Genomic DNA, 20,383 nt, shown 5'->3' on the forward strand with positions numbered 1-20,383 from the left:
GGTCTCAGATCTATTAATACTAACATTGTGCTTCGGTCGCCTATGCATACAAATTGAATGTGTCACAGATAGCACAACGACTCGCTTAGCACTGCGCTGTTTACCCCACATGCGTTTTCTTCTTTGACAAGTGGCATAACTATGATAATTCTATGACTCTGAGGTTGGGACTAGATGAACGACTTGCAACGGGGACACGAGCGAATATCGTCCATGGTGATTCCGCGGAAGCAATTCGCTTTCACTCCTATAAATAATTTACTCCGTTATCTAATTATGTAATCAGTCAGGATCGCCTCACAATTCCCTCATTTGGGGAAGTTTATACTGGAAATCATCTTTGGAAATACAAGGTACATACTAACTAGCGTTAATTAGTCAACTTCAGACATACCGAATATTATGCCCGGGGCCCGGGGACCCACAAAAAGGGGCGTGAATCGTTTCAGACGGCCCCGCCCTATGATATAAGTCGGTATACGGTCAAGCACACATAACCATGAGCTGCCCAGATTGCAACAGAGGATCGATCCTTGAAGGCGTACCCACGGGCTCGTTCACCGAGATCGATGGCGTCAAGGCCTATTTGGCCTCCAGCACGGGGGATGCTAATGGGCGTCAGGGCGGTCGTGCTATTTTTCTCCTCAGTGATGGCTTTGGTTTACCGCTCGTGAACTCGCATCTCTTGGCGGACAAATTTTCGAAGGAACTTTCTTGTGATGTCTGGATCCCGGATCTTTTCAATGGTACTTAATTTCTATTTGCAGAGCGTCTAAATGTCCTGACTTGAACTCATTTCTTGAAGGAGAACCGATTTTGGACTCGAATGAGATGACAGAGAGCCTCATGCCCAAGCGACCTCGCACATGGGCTCTCTGGGACAAGATCAAATTTGCCGTCATGATTCTACTACCGCGCAGTGGGATTTTCTTTCGGAATCGAGCGTCAATTGTCGACCCACGAACCACTGCGGTTAGGATGTTTGCGCTTTTTATGAATATAACAATCCTGATTTCTTCGCAGTTCATCAAGAGGGTTCGCGAGCAGCATAAATATGATAAAATTGGCGCTGTCGGGTAAGAGTTGCTGTTTCTGAACAAGGCATCTCATCTTACTCAGGAAACCATTCAAGGTATTGCTTTGGAGGAGCGCTCGGCGTGAGATTGGCCCCACTTGGTATTTTTGATAGCATGATAGTTTGCCACCCCGGAGCGGTCTCTGAGGCCGAGGTGAAGGCAATTAATGTTAGAATTTCCCCTGATGGTGACTGGTGAGAGCTTACATGGATTTCATCTTCAGATCCCTACTTCCTGGGTATGTGCCGAAGGTCAGAGTATGTTAGGATGAAGAGAGACAGCTTACGCTAACTTCACAAATCATACTACGACAGATGACATGACGTTTAGTCCTGCTATGCGCAACAAGTCTGAAGCGCTGTTTGCGGCTCGTAAAGGGAAGGATGATTTCGTCGATTACGAGTTCGTGGATTATAAAGGTTTGTGTTGTTCGATGTACGACTGCTGCGCAATTTCACCTTGCTTTATTAGGTACCGTTCACGGATTTGCCTGCCGGCCTTTTTTAGAATTCCCTGATGTCAAGGAGGCGTTTGAGAATTCTTTCGATCAGAGCCTGAAGTGGTTTGAGAAAACACTACTGGTGACCTCGGAGGCTTCAACAGGGGCATGATGTCTTTGGTGATGAAGTTTACTGTCCCGAGTTTCGCACTCGAATTCGTTTAACGTTGTCTTCTTAAGTTATGTCACTATTTTGTCCCCCCATCTCGTTAGGCAAGCTAAGCACGCACGGCTGAGTGATTTCAGGCCCATTTGCAACCAGTTACTGATTGCGGTACCGGTGTGTTGACTCAACCGATGAGACAAATACACCCGCTCCGTATTGCCAGTCAAGAGGCTGACTCGTGGCGAGCACTTGATAGGCCGAGCGCTACGTTGGATCCCACCTATGACAGCATGAGAGTTTCTCTGCGGACCCGAGGTGAAACTCATCTTCTGCATGATCTGCCAGGTCAAAAGCTCGTGTTATCATGGTACTAACTAAAGTCCTGGTACCCGCTTCGCAAAAGCAGGTAAGAACACTTGCTTCCTCTCTATCCCTTCCCTTCTCAAGCTGAGTCGCCGTCAATGCAGTACAGATGGCTGAAACTTCGGGCCGTCAGGAAAAATGTATTTTTCCGATATCGCGTTTGCCAGGCAAACTCCTCCTTGTCATTTTTCAGGCCGTCGTAGACGACACATACAGCCTCGACAACAAGCTGGGCCTCGATTACGTGACACTTGCAGGTGTTTGTCGTGCATGGCGGTCACTTGTTCTCAGTACCACTCGTTTCTGGACACGCCTGCATATATTGATAGGGCAAAGGCCTGGTGCCTTTTTCAGGAAACATCTCGAAAGATGCGTGAAGAGATCTGCGAATGAGCTGGTTGATGTTGTCCTATACGTTGCACGACCTCGCCAATATAACCCGTCGGTCAACAGCCAGGCAATTATGGTCCGTAACCAAGCCAAGTTGTGTCTCGAAATTTTGCGGGAGTGCAGCTACAGATGGAGGAGCCTCAGAATCATCAAGGAGGAGTCCCATAACACAGACCTTTTCAACTTTGTGTTGTCGGAGCTGGGCCTTCCTCACGCGCCTGCATTGAAGATGGTCGAGATTATCTGTCACAATCGTCAGCTGGTCACTTTTGTGAAAAAATCCTTTCAGTTTCTGTCCAGCACATACACTCCTTCGCTGAAGACGCTGACATTGGAGGGATGTGATCCGAGCATATTAGATTGGCACTTCGACGCATCGTCCCTGACACATCTCAGCCTTAGCAAATGCAGCTATATTCCAAACAGTCTTGCGATTTTACGCAACCTCCTGTCATCTGCACGAAATCTCGTGTCTCTCGAGTTGCACCAGCGCGTCGTGGGGCATGCAGAGATGGACGATATACTGTGCCCCGTCACGCTCCCCATTCTCCAAACCCTCAGCATCATGATGGGCACAGAGAAGCCAGCCTATCTCAGCAACATCCTCAGGACCATCGCTGCACCAGAGCTACACAATCTCGCAGTCTATGGTGACTCACTAGCATCATGGAAGGAAGACGATCTCCCGGACTTCTCCTCACCAGCACTCTTCCTGCGGCAAGACCAGACACCGAAATTCCCGTCCGTGCGCAAGCTGACGATGAAGAATATACTGCAGTCGATCAGTGGCCCCGGGAAGAGCATATGCTCTATCTTTACCGCGTTCCCTCATGTGACAGAAGTGGTGCTTGACCACGATGTCCGGGAGATTGCTGAGCAACTTGCATTGGGATCGTACGACAAGAAAGCACTTCCGTTATGGACGTGCCTACGGCAGCTGACAATTGAAATGGCCCCCATGACGAAATTCTACTATCTCCCGCAGCTCTCCGAGTGGCTGCGTCTCCGGCGTATGAGAGGGCAGTCCCTGCCCGTAGTCGTCATTCGCTACGAGCTTCAACGCACAGAAGTGATGGGGGATGCAAGAGATTTGACGGCGATTAGAAGAATTGTGAACGATGTAACAGGGTACCGCGCATCTGATAGGAGGGAGGTGGTTAAGCAGCTTGGAAAGCTGGGTGCGTTAGTGGATCTGAGGGTCGAATCGTAGACCGAGTAGTCACAAGCCTTTATCGGTATACAGTTCCCCTCCATGTAAAACGCAAAGCATCATGGAGGATAAAACGCAGGTACTGGTAACCAGGCCGTTGCCAGGCGGCGCTGGCGGCCGTTCTACCACCGAAAGTTTGTGTTTTGAATTTTCTGTCTCCGGACTCACACAACATCCATCTTCAAAATCGAGAGCGTATGAAGTAGCATCCTCAACGCCTACAGTACCGTGGAATGGCCTAGTAGTCGCAGATAGACTCGGGTACAGCCAGTTTTAGGAGGAATCAGCCGCCGTCACGATGTAATAAGACTTCAAGGCCACCGGTCTGCCAAGAGGGATGGTGCGGGCGACAAGTCGCACTTATAACAAGCCTCAGGCTTAACTTGAACAATTCGCTAATCGCACGTCGAACACGTATTGCATCCGGGAGAACACACGCTGCCGAGTCTGATACAAGTACTGTGGCTTCCCGCTTCCGTCTTCGATTAGCCAGCTGAGGCGAGTCTCTATTATTGGACCGTCTTGGTCAAGTCCAACTGCCAGTGACATGCACAAGACCATGAGAAAGTTCTGTCTGCACTCCCTCCCCCAGTAAGATCATTTCTGCGAGCGCTAGGGTACCATAATGGCGAGTTCAAACTTTGGCACGGTGATACGCAACGTTCGGTTACCGTGTGCAGAACAACATTCAGAGACTCCTGCATGGGACATAGCCTGCCTTGGTGGCCGGGTGCAGAGTATAACCTCTTCAGGGTCATGCATACCTCACGATGAAGCAACAGTTATCGAAGCCGACGGCGGGGTGTTAATCCCTTCGTAAGTTTGACTTTGTCTACGAATTAGCTGTCAGGTCTGAAGACTTCCTACTATGTCTAGGCTGTGCCACTCGCACATTCACCTCGACAAGTGTTTTATACTTGGTCAGTGTGATCCTTTGATTACTGGGTACGTTACATCATATTTATAAATGACATGATTGAAATGTTGACTGTGTACAAGATCTTTATCTGAGGCTCTCCAAGTAACAAATAAAGCTAAAGCAGAATTTCCAAAGGATGTCGATAATCTTTATGCCAGGGCGACTTATCTCATCCGAGAGAGCGTGGAGTCTGGTGTCACTGCGATGCGAGCCTTTGTTGAGGTGGATACAACAGTGGGATTCACATGTCTAGATATGGGACTTCAGTTAGCCAAAGAATGGGCTGAGGTTTGTCATATCCAAATAGTTGGTCTGCTACCTTTACCTTCCCTTGCCGCATTTTGGGAGTGCTAATATTTGTTTTCAGCTTTTGCCCAAGAAGCGCTTTATGAGTCTGCCGCTTCAACAGAACCCGGTCTGAATTACAATCTGCTTTGTGATGCTGTTTCTCGCCAAGGCATTTCTGTCGTCGGCTCTGCGCCTTGGGTTGAACCTGACCGCGCACATGCTCTCAAGAACATCGAACTCATATTGTCTCTCGCTGAAAAACACGACCTACATGCAGACTTTCACCTGGATTACAATGTCGATCCGGATGCCGCTCCGATGGTTTGGGATGTGTTGCAGCAGATGCATCAGCGATCCTGGCGCAGAAGTAGTGGAAAACGTGTTACTATTGGACATGCAACCAGGTTGGGGCTCTTTTCGGGCGAAGAGTGGGCCGAATTAAAACGCGCCACAGACACGTTACCGTTGGAGATTGTCGCACTACCGCAAAGTGACACTTACATGATGGGTCGTGCGGATTCTAACGGGAAAATTCCTGTCCCGCTTGCAGGGCGCACAATCAATGCGCCGCAGGTTTATCGCGAGCACGGAGTCCGTGTTGCGCTTTCTGTGAATAACGTTGAGAATGCCTTCACGCCCCAGGGATCGCTCGATCCCCTCACGCTCGCTAGTCTTGGCGTTGCACTTTTCCAAGTTGGCACAGAACCAGACTGGAGAGTACTTTTGGTGGGTGAACTGGGTGGAATTAGTTATTGCCGTAATCTGACGATAATCACAGCGATCGGTGTCGATAACATCTAAAGAAGCCATTGGCGTCATAAACGGGGGAAATACTAGTGGTGAATCTGCGGATGAAGGCGATGGGATTGTCCCCCGCATTGGTGATCCCGCCGATTTTGTTGTAGTGCATGGGGCGCGTCGATGGCAATCTACAGTGCTAAGCCCGGGATTCGATCGCACAACATTTTACAAGGGCAACGTCGTAGCAAGACGGAGGGCTCGGAGGTGGAATGCAAACACGGGTGGAGAGATCAGCAGTTAGTCAGAATGATTATATGTATTACACGATTAGGCCACAGTTGGAGTTACAGCGTTTGCTGGCCTCAAGTTTGGGGATGCTCGTGGCGTCACCAACAAAACTGGATATAGATCATCGATAAGTACTTACATCAGAAACAAGTTAAGCAAGTTGTAGGAGTACAACTATAATATGAAGATAAAACACATATGTAAGTCCCCATTTACAAAAATCCGCTCTCCTGCAGCAATCGAGCCATCTTCTCGTCTTCTCTCTCGCGGGGTTCGCGTTCCAGACTGAGGTTCCAAAAGTAATCGCCTACATCAACCTGCTCGCTGAACTTAGCAAGCGATTCCTCAATATAAGTCTGCACGCTCGTAATAGGATTGAAATTATGCGGGAATGTTTGCCAGCGCTGAATATCTTGGATCACCTCCGAAGCTTTCTGTCGTTTTCGGAAGTTCACCAAATTACCTGGAAGAGTGTCCTTGCTTCCATCTTGGATGAATGTTAGTGTAGTAAGGAAGACACCTTTGTGTGTGAATGAATACACTAGCAACCAAAAACCAAAGCACAAAGCTCACCAATGAAAGGCACGCAAGGGGGCGAGACTCTTGCAAGCGTTGAACGATAATTATTGAAGTTCTTGCCTGAGTCGATGGTCATCTCGCATGTGCCAAGTTGAGCCATATGTCGCGCATTCACTTGCTCCCATGAACGCTTGAGACGCCTTATAGGAGGCGAGTTCAGTCCCGACACTATAGCAACCATGCTCGAGTAATTGTGCATCGAACGACATCGCTGAGGGAAGTAAGCATCGCGTTAATAAGTTATACAGATCACTCACATCGGCCACACTTATGAACTGCTTCAAGATAGCCGAACGCTTCCTGGAATCCTCGTGCATGAGGACTGAGTCGGCTACCCAGTTAGCAATCTGGTAAATTTATGAGCATGCGATGATTATTTGACGGCCGGACCATACCCGATTACTTGTCTGGATGACCCGAGCAATGTTATCGTTGTGGTCTGTCTTTTGCTCCCGCGAACGCTGCAAACATTCCACTGGCCGTATCTTCTGGTATAAGTAGCTTTCCATAATCGTCAACTGCCGTGCCAATTCCAAGGAGTCAATGTCCAAAAGTTTTAACTTCTTATTGGGCTTGGGTAAGATTGAGGGAGGTGGACTGCCCATAGTAGGAGTCAAGCCCTTCTTGACCTCTCCTCCACGCTGTAGCGCCTGAGTCAAACAGCCTGGACCATATTAACGATGCTGAACTCACTGCACGATCGACAAGTGAAAGTAGCTGCTTTGCAGCAAAGATCTTACTGACATCCTCGTTCTGCAAAAATTCTTTCATTCGATTCAGGATGTATGTATCCTCTTTCTCAAGGAAATCTTCATCGGAAACCATGGCCTTCAGAGTATTCAGGACGCTGAAAATCACGTTAGGATAGCGCGGAAGAATCAACAACGACGTACCGCATCTGAATGATATGTTGCTTGAGCTTTCTCCACTCTTCCGACTCAGCGGGACTCAGCCCTTCCGGCGTTTGGATGCGGAAGCGGCGGACGAGGTGGTCGAAAAAGTCGTCAAGGGTGGTGAATGACTTGTACGTCATCAAAAATGTTTTAATGAATGTAGGGTCTATAATGTCCCGATATTGAATATGACACTGTAGGCAGATAAGTTATGAAGCACCCTTACCTGAAGGGTCATGTGACGTCAGACGTTCGACCAAAGCTGGGACAGTTCCTGCTCGCACGCTTCCATCTACATCGATGATCATGTCATTCTTCGTGTAGTCGGGCCGCAGATACCAGGGCTTTGTGCTGATGATGTGCTCAGGAGCGTCATCGCCAAAGATCTTTTTGATCTTCGTTGCTGTTCTTGTGGTTGCAGCTGTACATATCATGAGCCGAGAAAGGGAGAGAACAAAAAGATGTCACATACAGTCGTCGTCAAGCACTGAAGCTGAGTCGCTCATCGAAAGGACATCCTGGGGTCTCTCAAATGTTGAAGGGACCAGGGTGTGTACAGACGTAGTGGGATCGTAGTTCGAGGCCACCGTCCTAAGTGACCGATCGGTAAGGGTAATGGTGGTGTCAGATAACTGCGATTGACTTCGGAATGCTGGCGCTCGGTCGCCGAGAATGGCCGCCGACTTTTTCATTCCAGACGCACCAAAAGCAACTTCGATGTCAACAATGTCCTCGCTCTCTGGATCTGCAGGGTCGAGGACCGACATCGGACGGGCGTCAAAGTTGCTGTCAATGATGCTTAAACGTGACATGCGCCACTCTATTGCACCTGAGTATTCCCCTTGTGCCATGTCTGCTTGATCGTGGCCAAGGGAAAGCAGGGTATCAAGGGTTTGCATGAGGAATTGGAGATTTGACTTGAGAGAGACGGAGATGGCGTCTAAGTACTCGCACTGCAAGTCGCGATCTTGTCGCGAGGTTCTGTAAGTAAGACGACGAACTCGCTGCATCGAGAGAAGCAGAGTAGCTGCGTCGTCGTATAGAGCTTGTACTACCGCTTCGAGCGTGCGTGTGAGCAAACGAGCTTTGTCCACGGTTTGAGTATACAGAGCAGCACGTTCAGCATCTGCTATGTTGGAGTAAAAACCATCGATATCGACGTGTCGAGCGATATGAATATTGGCAACGAATAGCAGGAGTGATGAAAGGCCGGAAAGGAGCTCGCGACCTGCAATCCATACTCGTTGCTCTGAAAATGTATCAGCAGATAGATCACATCATAAAATACTAACACGCTCACGAGAGTCATCGCCGATGGTCTTGAGCGCAGTGTTGAATGTTCCGAACCTCGCTTGCATTGATACCATGTGCGTCTTGAACTCAGAGAAAACATCGCCATCTAAAATTCTCTGAGGGGCTTCATCGTTATCATCCAGCGGTACCCAGCCAAAACCCCTCCAAGTCCCTGCATACCCAGCACCAACTAGCCCCAGCCCAAGGTAGACCGCGGAGAAGCAACCCTGAATTCGCTTTGCTCCCACGCCACCAAGTTGTTCGTTTTGGCACCGCTGAACTTCAACAACGAATGCTACGATGGCACGATCAAGCTCTGCCGCGTCGCTCTCAACACGAGATGCCGTTTCATGTGCTGCAGGACCCGAGTCGTACTCCATGGCTCGAGCAGAAAGAACGAGCTTGGATAACGTGGCGGTTACTTTGCGTTGAGCTGGTTTCAAAAGCGTCTGTGATGCAGTAGTCTCGCGGCGTCCACGGGCATCGCGTGGTATGAGATTGCTGGGTATGTGGCCAGGTGGTGCAGATATGTAAAGTAGGTTACGGACGGTGATGACAACAGCCCTAATGAGGCTGTCAAGCACTTGTCCGTGTTCTGCTCTGCGAGATACGCCGACCAGCGATTGGTTTTTCTGGACAACGGCGGAGATGGCGTTATGTGCGACATGAGAGATATCAGAAATGAGGTCCGGGGGTGGTGGTGCTAGTGATTGCTGGAGTGATTGGGCAATTTTCTCGGCTGCAGTCAGTTCAACGGAAGGCTTCCTAAGAGCTAATTCGTCTGCAAAGAGATCCTGACCACTTTGAGAGCGCCCACTGGTTGATGGTGAATCACCATGGTCTGGAGAGTAGAGACAGGAATCTTCAGAATCGCTGACATGCTCCGGTTTGCTGTGACTCTTGTCATGTGGGGTTTGGGATGTTGTTGAATCAGATCGAAATCGCGTTGGCACCGAATCCTCATCCGGACTATTGAATAACTCTGATGAGGTAGAGGAACTGGTGAGGGCACGACTCCTGCCCTTCTGCGCAGCGGCTTCTGCGTCTGGAATTGTCCAGCTCACTTGACCGGTGAGCTTATTCCAGTAGTAGTAAGACATGCCATCATCGGCAAGTCGTCTTACCCAAGGCTCAGGTGTCCCCGAGCGCTTTTGAACACCGAAACCTAGGACGGAAGGTTCCGTCAAGGCGCTGAGTCCTAGCCCTGCGCTTGTGCCTGATCGCGAACTAGGTGGAGAGGAAGCCAGTCCAGCAAGTTCACCAGCGGATACATCGTCGCCTTCGATGGGTAAATCCCGTGAAATCTGGCCCGTGTGCGTGTTAACATAGTAAATCTGGAGAAGAAGATGTCGGTCTGATGTGTAATGAATCACAACAAGCAAAATGTTCTGCTCACCTGACCATCCTGTGTGACTTGGGGCATCCAGAAGTCACTCGACAAAGTCGCGCTGTGTTCCGCAGCACTGCGGGATTCAAGAAGACCGTTGGAAGGAACAGACAGGTCATGTTTATTTCGCGGCAATTCACTGTCTGATAAGCGGTGGTCCTGTGCCCGGGAGTGGAAGTCATTCGAATGGACATCATGAGTCGTTTCATGTACTTGCTGGAGAGGCCCTTGTTGAGTTGTAGCGCCATTGTTGGAGAGAACGATCTCTGCCTCTTCATCAGAAATCACTACTACATAATTGGATGGAAACCATCCCCGTTCATCGCCAAGGAGCCCATCCCACCAGCCTGACTCGAGCTGGGTGAGAACCTCAATAATTTCATTCTTGTGGAATGAGAGAGATGAAGCATCTTGTGTCTGGTAGTCATATAGAGCTCGACAGAAGAAGGTGGAGATGTACTGCTCCTCCGGAAGCTGTGAAATCTGCTGTTCCTGTTCGACAGTAATCGTTGTAGATTGGGAGGGGTAACTGTTGACACCACTGTACATGGCAAGGCCGATTGCAGCCATGTAAGAGTTGACTAGACTGGAGAACCTGAATTCTGATGAATTGGCGGAAGCGGAGCCAGCCAGCTAAGATGAGCCGTATGCCCTCACAACGGGTCATTACGTAATAACACAAGTTCATATCGTGTTATCGTAGACTACATGCCAAGGACAAGGAACTCGGGACAGCACTATGTAGGGTAGCGAAGTCCACCAATCTCACCGTTTCAGAGTCCTTTGCTTCTCTGCAAACTGCACAATTTTTCGATCTACAAACATACCCTTCCGCTCTCGCACGCTGTCCATGTAACCTTTTGCGATATTGTCTCGATCTGCTTTCTCGCCCAGGTCTTCCAGCTCCTCCTCAGTCGTTGGTATCCAGAAAGGATCTTGGTCGAGCAATTCATATCTTGTGGTCCAAACATTTTAATGACCTACAAAAGCCCAACAGGTGGTATCACTCACCCGCTGAAAATTAGCTGTGGACTTGCAGCACCAGATGTTCGTTTGCGTATATCTGCATCACGGCATGAGACTATCTTATCCGAGCTTGCACATTAAAGCTCACCGTCTGCGAAACCAAAACTCTCCACAACGGGAAGAAGAGCAGATACTGTGAAGAACGTAGTCCCCTCCTTCATCTCCTCAGCCACAATTCGACCACGTCGTCTCGCAACTACTCCGTAGACTTTCCCAAGGACATCCGCTGAAAAATAACTCTAATGAACATAAGCTTTGGAACTGACCAGTGGATCACATACTCGAGGCTTGAATATCACACGAATACATCGCCAACATAAGCCTAGGAGACCAATCAAGCAGTCCATTTCTGCAGGCATCTCTCACTGCTGATATCACAGAGCCTGTCACTTGTGACAACCTATTCTGGACTGTTCAAGATGTTCAGCTATCATATCTTGAGGTCAAACACTTGTGAAGAACATACCGATCTCCTTCTGGACGCCATCGGCATCAACGTCAATAGACTCGACGAAATAGGCCATCCCTTCGACAGGCTCAGCACAAAGCGGTCCTTGGAACGTAGCTAACTGGAAGCCTGTCTCAACGTAGCCCGTAAAATCAACATCATTGCCAGATGTATCCGTAGACCGAGTTGAATAATTCCGTGAGAGGCGACGCCTCAACCTGAACACAACGTTAATGACACCGCAAGTGACACGACAGGTAACGCACGATAACGGTGTGGTATCTTTGCGATTATCAATAAGAACACAGCCCCCAGCGTAACGAGGACCAAATGACCAGATTCTGTCGCAAATTTTCGCCCATTCCCCGCCAGCTTCGTTGCACCTCTCTTCTAGTGCATTCCAGAATTGGTCCGCTCTAACACTTGGAGTATGGAGTACATCGCCTTGAACACCAACCAGTTCGTTCTCGGAAACAATATCGATACTACCACCGGAGGTCTCCCTGTCGGTTTGGCCGTCCTGTTGCAATTCCCTGAGAGTCGTTAAATTATGCAGCAAGAATTGCAAGATAACATCGGGAACGGGCGCCGAGCGAATCGAAAAAGTGACCAAGTTCTGTGAGCTTCCACCCTGAATGGTTCCACGGGCAGCATTCGGCGTCTTCGTAGGTGCCATATCTATCCCCAAAAGTGAGTAGCGAGACGATGCGTTGGAGACTATACATACCTTGGGCTTTCACAGCGGTTTCGCGGAAAGGAACTATTGGTTTAGACGCCTGAATCTCCACACGAGCAAACCTCTCTCGCAAATCTTTCAAACATCTCTATGAATAGGGTGAATGAAAGGAGATGACAGTGGGCGATCAAATCATACCTCCAAGTGTAATTCTCCTGCGGTCAAAATGACATGTTCTCCAGTTTGTTGCTGAAAGGTTTCCACGCAGGGATCAGCTTGAGCAAGGAGCTTCATCCCTGCGACAAGTTTCGGCATATCAGAAGGGATGACAGGTTCAAGTGCCACCCGCACTATAGGGGATACCTATGATGAAAATATTGATTGCCAGTAAGATACAAACACTTGCGTGATGCTTACCGTGCGAGTGACACCACCAATGTTGATGAGACTATCTTGCACTTGGACAGGATCCGCGCCCTCTGGAAAACCTATGCTTTGTGGTGCACAAAGCGTGGCATTCCTGTAGACCTTGCCTGCCAAACCCCTGATTGCAAAGGTGTTCCCTGCCCTGACACTCTCCACAGGGATAAGCTCCCGGCCCATCATCACGTACAATCCATCAATCTTGGCCGGAATAAGATGTGCAGCATTATGGGCGTGATTTGGAGGAAGGGAGGCGTCGTATTTTGGCAGCACACAGTATATAGTGGAGCCAGTGCGTATCGTCCCGGAATACAGTCGTGCAAAGCCAAGAATAATTTCAGACTCCTCAGAAGCGTTCGACTCTCCTAGAGCCACACCGGGAGGAGAGTCTGGAGCTGCATGGGGAGGGTCCAGAGTCTCTGGGATAGGAGTGCTGTTATCCCGTGCTTCTTTGGCTTCTCGCGCCCGCTGACGTAGCTCGTCCGCTGTCACAGGCCGTTTCTTGTTTTCCGGAAGTTCTTTGGCTGCAACAGCAAACATTTTGCTTACATACGCAACCACAACTGCGTCTGGCGCGAAGTTGGACGTGAACAGATCCTGCTCTAATTTGTTCTTTGGCTGTATGCTCTTGTCGAATACATTAGGATAAAGCATTCTGGGGATGCGAATTGCCTGGGCAACAGGAGGGGAAGGAACGACATCAATAGTCGCCTGAATGATGCATGTAGACAGTGAAAGCCACTGCATAAAAATCGTGGACAGTAACTGTCGGCTGTCTTTTGACTTCAGCTCCCGAGGTAAAATCTTCAGATTGAGAGCTGTTACGATTTTGGTAACTTTCTCTGTGTTCCTAGAGATCTATTAGCATATCATGTTGCATCATATGGAAAGATGATGATTACGGGTTCATCACAACGGCGTCATAGACCGCCCAGATGTTCTCCAGCACAAATTGGACAAATAATGGCTTCAATGAGCGTCCGCGTAGATGCTTGTGACTGATAACTTTCTTGGTTTTGGGATCGAGATAGAAGTCGCCCCACAAAACGCGCCTTAGATTGGCTTCCTTGAACCCGAGCTTTGCAGAATAAAGCTGGGCGAATTTCCCAACTCTGAAACCCCAACCATCAATGGCAGATGCAAATACTACATTACCCCGCTCCGGCGCGAAGTAGATGTCTTCATCGTCTTTCTCCTTGAATTCATCTGTGTCATTGGCGGCCGCTTCGGCTTCATCTGCAAGCTGATCCTTCTTTTCAACAAGCCGTCGGTCGCGCTCTTCCCTCCATCGAAGATCGTCTTCCATCATTTCACTTGCAAAAAAGCTGCCCATAACAGCATTCACTTGTTCTATCAGTCGTGAAAGATGCTGGTAAGCTTCAATGGGCGCCAACTTCAGCTCCGTGATGAGTCTATCCATTTTATTGATGACGAGTATCGGGCGGAGGTTATCCCCCCATGCCTGTCTAAGCACAGCAATAGTCTACACAACTGGGGTTAGATGTATTCTTTGTCACAAACGGACTTGCCCACCTGCGTGCATACACCTTCAACGACGTCAACAAGGACTAGTGCACCATCGCACAACCGAGACGCAGTAGAGACTTCGCTCGAGAAATCGACATGTCCTGGAGTATCAATCATATTCACCATATATGTCTTTGTGGACCTTTCTGGGCATGTCCATTACTATTCTTTGGCATATGCATCATGGTGAGATGGGTACCTTCGTCGGGTCGCCCCATGACCTGAAACTTGAGTGATACTGCGCTGCTTTCCATCGTGATCCCGCGTTCCTGTTCGTCTTCTCTACTATCAAGAAACCTCAGTTTACCCGCCATCCGATGAGAAATAATGTTGTTTGCCGCGAGAAGGGCATCCATCAGTGTAGTCTTTCCGTGATCGACATGCCCGAGAGTCGTGATTATTCGAACATTAGCTGGGTCCGAGACCTCCATCGATGTACTTGTTGATCCCATATGTGTACCTGCGTGAGTAAGGATGTGTGTAGCGTGTGTGTAAAGTCTCTGTATAAAGCTTGATGGTAGGCGGCCTATTAATTATTTGATTATGACTGATTATGACTTGCAGGGTGCACTTTCGGAAACGAGCCATATCAACCGGAAAAGGAAATCATTAGTACTCGGAAGCGCTTGCCAACCGTACGTGTCAAGCTGAGCGTTCTACTAGCAATCTATTGAGACTCTGCCTAACTGACTCGTCTAGACCCTTCCCGATCAACACCAACTTCCCTGAATCGGGAATACCTGTAACATCCCCTTCTACCACGGATAGGTCGTACATATTCTGCACGCCCTGCAGAACGTACTGCTCCCCAGATTCCATCACGAAAAGACCCTTACAGCGAAGGACCTTGAGTTCCGATAGTGCAGTCTGAGAAACATCGTCTGGGATTCGATTATCCCATAGAACCGTACGTATCCACTCGTCTAGTTCTTCGAGACGACGGCGGGTTAACGTAGGAACAGCGACCTGCAGACTAGAAATACCACGCAATTCGTAGTGCTTAGCGGAGGTGGCGGGTTCCACGTGGTCATGACTGTCATCGTCGCCATGTTGGTGTTGTGTAGATCGCAACCCCTTTGTCCCTCCTGCATATGCATTGATATTCATGATATACGCCAGATCGATCTGACCACGAATAGTTCGGTGAATTGGAGCAGAGGGATTGACCCTTTGTATGAGTTCTTCAGTCGAGCGCAACTGCTCTTCTGATGCTAGATCGACTTTGTTCAGCAAAATAACGTCTGAGCATGCTATCTGTCTGGAAATGCTGTAAGTGGTTAGCCAAATTAAAAATATTATTCACAATTACCTGAGGCTTTCGCCAATGCCGTCGACAGAATGGTCTTCTTCCATTTGCTAGGATGTAATTTAGAGAAGAAACTTGTACACGTCAGACAAGTGCCAATGTACCTGTTGACCAAAGACAGCGTCGACAACGCAAACTACGCCATCCAAGGCAATCTGTCGACCTAAACCCTCGGCATACTCCTCATTAAGCCAGAACATGGACGCAATGGGACCTAGGAGACACAAAAGTTATATGTAGCACATGGAAAATGAGACATCGACTGCCTACCAGGATCAGCAAGGCCAGTCGTTTCTAGTAGGATATGGTCAAAGGCACCTTTCCTTTGCATAAGTTTCTCGATGGCAGCTACGCCAGCGTCTTTGATAGAACAGCATAGGCATCCATTGGCCAACTCAAGGAGCTCCTGTGACTTCTCTGCTGTTGGGTCATCTTCTGAGGAGATATTGATAGCTTTGGCTATACTTAATGTTAGTGAAGAACTTCACATCATTAGGATAGTAACGGAAACCTTCGATGCTCTTCCAATGAATGTTTAATAGATGCAAGTAATAAGTATAAGCAGATTCAAATCATTACTCACTGAAGTATCGCCAAATTCATTCATAATCACGGCTATCCGATACCCGTGACGCTCTGTCAAAATACGCCTAATAGATGAGGTAAATGCATGGTACGCATGGCACTGAGTATTTAGCGTACCTCAGCAAGGTAGATTTCCCCGCCCCAAGAAAGCCACTGATGATTGTGCATGGTACTCGACGGGTTGAGGCGGATTCGGGCGTTTGAGGCGCTTGATCCTCATGCTCGATCAACGTCCTTGTAAGCAGGCATTAACAATGCAAGCGAGCGACAAACTAAAACATACCGCGAACATACGGTATGTCATCATCGAAGTCCATGACTTTGATCTTAAATGCTATAACTTTGGGATTAGGTCTTAGAAACTGAGTTTACAGTGCATGAGCAAAGTGAACGATTATGCGGAGATGACTTACTGGTCTGGTCGAGCGGATCAGTCGAAGTTGTAGAACAATGGGCGTGAAGCAGAGTCTACTCGATGCGGATGGTGTTCGTACTGCTTCCGAACCTTACGGTATACTCTTAAGTCGTCGGTCTTGCTTTCCGTTTTATGGCACACTAGTGCTCATCCATATCTTTCATCCACTATGTCAACTCTTTCAAATAATGCATTTCCCCTAACAGATGAGCCACTCAAAAACCTAATTCAAGGACCAGGAGATGTGGAATGGAGGTATGCGCCGCACACGCTCTTGTGCCACCGCTATGAATGTGCTCCACTTGTTAGATATGAAATGCGTCGGGAATGTCAAGAGATCATTCCTGGCCTTCTACTAGGCCCTTTCCAAGCATCAAAATCGCTCGAGGTGCTCACCTCGCTTGGCGTCACCCATATGTGAAGTTTAAACCCTCTTTGGATCGACGGCCCAACTGATTAATCGACGCGTCTCTTACTTGGTGTGCCTTTATGCTTTCACGTTTTATCCCCAGAGTCTGTATACGCGATAAGAAGGAAGCCTTCTCCGTGAAAGCACGTTTCCCGGAACATTTCCAGTATTTGGTACTGGATGTGGAGGATAACGAAGACCAGAATGTCATTCGTCTGTTCCCGGAGTGCGTATCTAACGCACGATATTCCATGAACATGCTAATAGTCGGTCAGAGCTGATAAATTCATTTCCCAATCATTGGATGCAAATGGCACAGTTCTAGTTCACTGCAATGGTGCGCTCTGCGCTTGATTGTTAGCAGTGCCTACTCAGTCCACTTACTAAGGCGGGATTTCCCTGTCACCTGCCTTTGTTGTCATGTTCGTCATGCGTCGTTGTCAGTTGTCATGGGAGGATGCTCTTCATCTTGTTCAAAATCGCCGCTACTGTATCTCGCCAAACGGTGGCTTCTTGACACAGATCAAGGTCAGCTTTGCATTCCTGCGTTTTGAGCCTTTGTGTTGCACCGCGACGAAGCGTTCTGTTGGGAGCTTTATATTCTAATGGAGTTGTGCCCCAGGAATACGAGTCGATATACAAGGCATCCGTCGCTGTTGCCGGATTTCCGCAAGGGCAGATGCAAAGAGTTGTCTCCCGGAGGAAGAGAGACGATGACGATGAAGAGGAATTCAGGTGTGTCCATTTCTTGAAATACCCCCTGTCCTTTGCGTTCCTTGACAATTCATCAGAGAGGAAGACCGCAAAAGGGCATTAGTCGACGGGGAAGGGGACGATGCAATGGCAACGGATTTATGATCGTGTTTTCCCTGAGCTTTCTTCATTTCCTTAGGTCAATTCTGTTTAGTTTACTACTACTGTATACTTGCTTTTAGAAGTCGTTCGTGTTCTGTCATGATGAATGGTATAACTTCTGTTGGAGTTTAATGTAATCGAGTTTTGAACTGGGTATGATCTATAGTGACTTGATCTTCGCCTTCTCTTTCTCCTGCAAAAGCCGCTTTGCATGGATCTCTGAAGAAAGCAATCAGGCATAAGGCACGCGCAGCAGCAAAGGCTCTGACCTTTGCGTTTTACCCACGCCTCGACCGAGATACCTCCAAACACAATACCTGCCCCTGCCCACTGCCCGAAGGTGAGTTTGTGGTCATAAACTACCACAGAGAGAACCATGGTGAACATCTTTCTTGTCAACGTAATCATTCTGCGAATTTGTGATGAGCAAAAAGCGTGACATAAAACCCCAGAAAAGGATTACGAACACTAAAGTCAGCGATCCAAAATGTTGCAATGTCTCGAAGATGAACAGCTGCCCCAGAGCGCCAGTCAAAGAAAATTGGACTAGTGGTCCGATGACAGAGGGGTGTGTCCTTATAAACCCGATTGCATTTGCAAACTCTGATTGTGAACTGCTCGAGGGGTGAAGTACAGGGATGTGCGGCAAAGGAAGCGTTCCAAGCGCGGTGCTCAACAGCGTGCAGAACAGATTAATCCAGAGCATCATCTGTTGCCCGGTCACCTTGTACCGAACGAATACCTCATCTTGCGTCGAGTTCACCGCGCCGTCGAGAATGAGGTTAATGACAAGGTAGAGAACGCCAATCAGCTGGCCATGAGACCCTTGCTCGCCATTAGATGAAGCCTTGGACGGCTGTTCATTGCCGAAGCCCATAAAGACACTGATGCCGGCTGTGACCATTGCGACGACGACGTATTTATGTGGAGCAAAGCGTCTCCGGTACATGACGAAGTTCATGAGCATCACTGGGACGAGCTTGCAGGACTTCCCCAAGACCATTGTAGGATAAGTTATGTACGAGAGGGCTGCGAAGCCAAATGGAGCGGCTACTGTGATGAAAGCCGATATTTGTAGGTAGCGCAAGAGCAGAACTTTGGATGTGGGTGAAGAATGGGCATGGCCGCTGACTTTGGTGTTTGAAGATCCGTTGGTTTTGGCATTGGATGAACCGTTCGCTTGTGTCAGGGAGGCGATATTTAGACCCAGTAGAGACGATAGTGATGACCCTGATTTTCCACGGATGACTATGTATGCGAGGGCAGACAGCGAGCTCAGGAAACTCTGGCAGGTCCCAAGGAAGAGGGCAGACTTGAACTTGTCTGTTGATTGTCCGTCTATGTATTGGAACGGAACTGATACTAAAAGGCTGTCTCAGTTGCTGCATTTAATATATATAGGCTGAACCTACGTCGTTCCTGCGCCACGGCCCATAGCTGAGCATAACGCTGGTGAGCAAGTGTCTTTCGTCAGAACTAGTGAAATTGGCATACTAGAAACATGGAGTAGACTCCGAGAACACATAGCCCAAGCCTAACGTTGAAAGCTCATCAAAACGGATACATGGTCGTTTAGTAAAAGGGCATACCGAAGGACCGACATCGTACAGGCACGCAAGGCAAATTAGGTGTTGAACCAAGTTGAGTGTACTACTTAACGCGTGTTATACCTGTAGTACGTGTCACAATGGGATGTAACCCTAACCCTAAGCTAGGGTAATATGATGTCCAAGCCCAGCTGGTCACTCAGCGCAAGAACACCTTCCTTTAAGCGGATCACATCCTCTCTAGTTGGCCTATCATGCGATGATATACTCGTAGCGCCAGCAGTGAGCCTTTGCAGCATATCTTCTAAACCCTCCATCTGTTTCTTCTGCAGAAGTTCCTCACTCTGTCCGATTGGATCATCATTATCTGCATCAAGATGTTCTCTAGCATGCTGCTCTGCTTCGTGATCGACAGGAGCAATATCAGAAAAGCGAACGCCTGCGAGGGAAGATGATATTTCGCGTGCGGTTGTGAGAGGTGTTGATTCTTCTTGGCTTTTTGAGCTCAAGAATGATGCGATCGCAGAGATTGCGCCACGCATAGATCCCAATTCACGACCTATCGGAACTCCTACGCGAGCGAAACCCGCGTCGAAACCGTCTTGGAGTGCGGATTCCTTGCCTGCGATTATTCCTTCTCGATATCCAGACTATAGATGGAAAAATAAATCAAGAGAAGAACGAAGTTTCTGTGGGTGCACGTACATTTGTGAACTCATTAGAGAGTTTTGTCCAGTCTGCTTCAGTGGCATGATCTGTTTGTGGGTCTTCCTCCCAGGGTGAATCCATGCTACACACGGTTAAAGCTGGCTGACGGCAAACATATTTGAATGTCCTACCAATCTCTTGAGGATTACGAGTAAGTTGAAGAGTTATCTTATCAGTTTTCCTTTCTAAGATTGCCGAATTACAACCGAGCCGCCACGTAGACCATGTTAGCAGTGCATCTGAATGCGATCAATCGGACAACCCAGGCTCTACGTCGAACTTTCTTAATTGACTCGCACAGTACTGTGGTTCGCGAAGTGGCACGATGAGAGGGCCGTCGGGTGCAGCCTCAAAATTACTGGCTATCATCGGTTGTGAATTTTGCCGACTACGCGTATGGTAGATATGAAAAGTAATAGTAAATTA

At 48.5% G+C, this 20,383-nt stretch overlaps 9 protein-coding genes across 9 annotated transcripts; 4 read left to right on the forward strand and 5 right to left on the reverse strand.

The window, feature by feature from the left end:
- Window positions 1-499: 499 nt before the first annotated feature.
- On the forward strand, window positions 500-1,687 carry DEU56DRAFT_870181 (Alpha/Beta hydrolase protein; the record flags this gene model as incomplete). Its single annotated transcript, XM_041355607.1, has 7 exons — window positions 500-746; window positions 806-972; window positions 1,024-1,076; window positions 1,133-1,244; window positions 1,300-1,327; window positions 1,391-1,495; window positions 1,548-1,687. The coding sequence occupies 7 exons, from the start codon at window positions 500-502 to the stop codon at window positions 1,685-1,687; spliced, it is 852 nt and encodes a 283-aa protein (XP_041211231.1).
- A 67-nt stretch (window positions 1,688-1,754) lies between these two features.
- On the forward strand, window positions 1,755-3,957 carry DEU56DRAFT_186207 (uncharacterized protein). Its single transcript, XM_041344969.1, has 2 exons — window positions 1,755-2,087; window positions 2,149-3,957. Exon 2 carries the CDS (start codon window positions 2,154-2,156, stop codon window positions 3,642-3,644), a length of 1,491 nt encoding a protein of 496 aa, XP_041211232.1. The 5' UTR covers window positions 1,755-2,087; window positions 2,149-2,153; the 3' UTR covers window positions 3,645-3,957.
- DEU56DRAFT_883443 (uncharacterized protein) lies at window positions 3,803-5,961 on the forward strand. Its single transcript, XM_041356138.1, has 5 exons — window positions 3,803-4,460; window positions 4,521-4,589; window positions 4,644-4,873; window positions 4,931-5,577; window positions 5,630-5,961. The coding sequence occupies exons 1-5, from the start codon at window positions 4,270-4,272 to the stop codon at window positions 5,891-5,893; spliced, it is 1,401 nt and encodes a 466-aa protein (XP_041211233.1). The 5' UTR covers window positions 3,803-4,269; the 3' UTR covers window positions 5,894-5,961.
- DEU56DRAFT_788687 (ras guanine nucleotide exchange factor domain-containing protein) lies at window positions 5,962-10,685 on the reverse strand. Its single transcript, XM_041352479.1, has 10 exons — window positions 10,042-10,685; window positions 8,653-9,979; window positions 7,825-8,601; window positions 7,579-7,773; window positions 7,353-7,518; window positions 7,153-7,306; window positions 6,855-7,100; window positions 6,717-6,806; window positions 6,454-6,670; window positions 5,962-6,400 (listed from the first exon to the last, which is right to left on the reverse strand). Exons 1-10 carry the CDS (start codon window positions 10,600-10,602, stop codon window positions 6,093-6,095), a joined length of 4,041 nt encoding a protein of 1,346 aa, XP_041211234.1. The 5' UTR covers window positions 10,603-10,685; the 3' UTR covers window positions 5,962-6,092.
- Window positions 10,686-10,698: 13 nt separating this feature from the next.
- Window positions 10,699-14,680, reverse strand: DEU56DRAFT_788692 (P-loop containing nucleoside triphosphate hydrolase protein). Its single transcript, XM_041352480.1, has 12 exons — window positions 14,332-14,680; window positions 14,139-14,278; window positions 13,508-14,088; window positions 12,600-13,455; window positions 12,381-12,545; window positions 12,234-12,330; window positions 11,773-12,184; window positions 11,525-11,724; window positions 11,340-11,468; window positions 11,147-11,284; window positions 11,044-11,095; window positions 10,699-10,987 (listed from the first exon to the last, which is right to left on the reverse strand). The coding sequence occupies exons 1-12, from the start codon at window positions 14,582-14,584 to the stop codon at window positions 10,798-10,800; spliced, it is 3,213 nt and encodes a 1,070-aa protein (XP_041211235.1). The 5' UTR covers window positions 14,585-14,680; the 3' UTR covers window positions 10,699-10,797.
- A 41-nt stretch (window positions 14,681-14,721) lies between these two features.
- DEU56DRAFT_788695 (CobW domain-containing protein) lies at window positions 14,722-16,498 on the reverse strand. The gene is made up of 9 exons (XM_041352481.1): window positions 16,437-16,498; window positions 16,318-16,385; window positions 16,141-16,257; window positions 16,022-16,088; window positions 15,950-15,959; window positions 15,709-15,897; window positions 15,543-15,652; window positions 15,442-15,488; window positions 14,722-15,390 (listed from the first exon to the last, which is right to left on the reverse strand). The coding sequence occupies exons 2-9, from the start codon at window positions 16,338-16,340 to the stop codon at window positions 14,775-14,777; spliced, it is 1,179 nt and encodes a 392-aa protein (XP_041211236.1). The 5' UTR covers window positions 16,341-16,385; window positions 16,437-16,498; the 3' UTR covers window positions 14,722-14,774.
- An 8-nt stretch (window positions 16,499-16,506) lies between these two features.
- On the forward strand, window positions 16,507-17,928 carry DEU56DRAFT_186274 (phosphotyrosine protein). The gene is made up of 7 exons (XM_041344970.1): window positions 16,507-16,693; window positions 16,748-16,855; window positions 16,951-17,073; window positions 17,123-17,184; window positions 17,236-17,375; window positions 17,470-17,582; window positions 17,639-17,928. The coding sequence occupies exons 1-7, from the start codon at window positions 16,608-16,610 to the stop codon at window positions 17,703-17,705; spliced, it is 699 nt and encodes a 232-aa protein (XP_041211237.1). The 5' UTR covers window positions 16,507-16,607; the 3' UTR covers window positions 17,706-17,928.
- DEU56DRAFT_870190 (UDP-galactose transporter) lies at window positions 17,863-19,305 on the reverse strand (the record flags this gene model as incomplete). Its single annotated transcript, XM_041355608.1, has 6 exons — window positions 17,863-17,921; window positions 17,972-18,111; window positions 18,170-19,064; window positions 19,115-19,139; window positions 19,197-19,236; window positions 19,292-19,305. The coding sequence occupies 6 exons, from the start codon at window positions 19,303-19,305 to the stop codon at window positions 17,863-17,865; spliced, it is 1,173 nt and encodes a 390-aa protein (XP_041211238.1).
- A 44-nt stretch (window positions 19,306-19,349) lies between these two features.
- DEU56DRAFT_971605 (uncharacterized protein) lies at window positions 19,350-20,101 on the reverse strand. The gene is made up of 2 exons (XM_041359460.1): window positions 19,955-20,101; window positions 19,350-19,899 (listed from the first exon to the last, which is right to left on the reverse strand). Exons 1-2 carry the CDS (start codon window positions 20,036-20,038, stop codon window positions 19,414-19,416), a joined length of 570 nt encoding a protein of 189 aa, XP_041211239.1. The 5' UTR covers window positions 20,039-20,101; the 3' UTR covers window positions 19,350-19,413.
- Window positions 20,102-20,383: the final 282 nt, after the last annotated feature.

The sequence above is a fragment of the Suillus clintonianus genome, assembly GCF_016758775.1.
Source record: "Suillus clintonianus strain FC179 chromosome Unknown DEU56scaffold_17, whole genome shotgun sequence".
Lineage (NCBI taxonomy): Eukaryota > Fungi > Basidiomycota > Agaricomycetes > Boletales > Suillaceae > Suillus > Suillus clintonianus.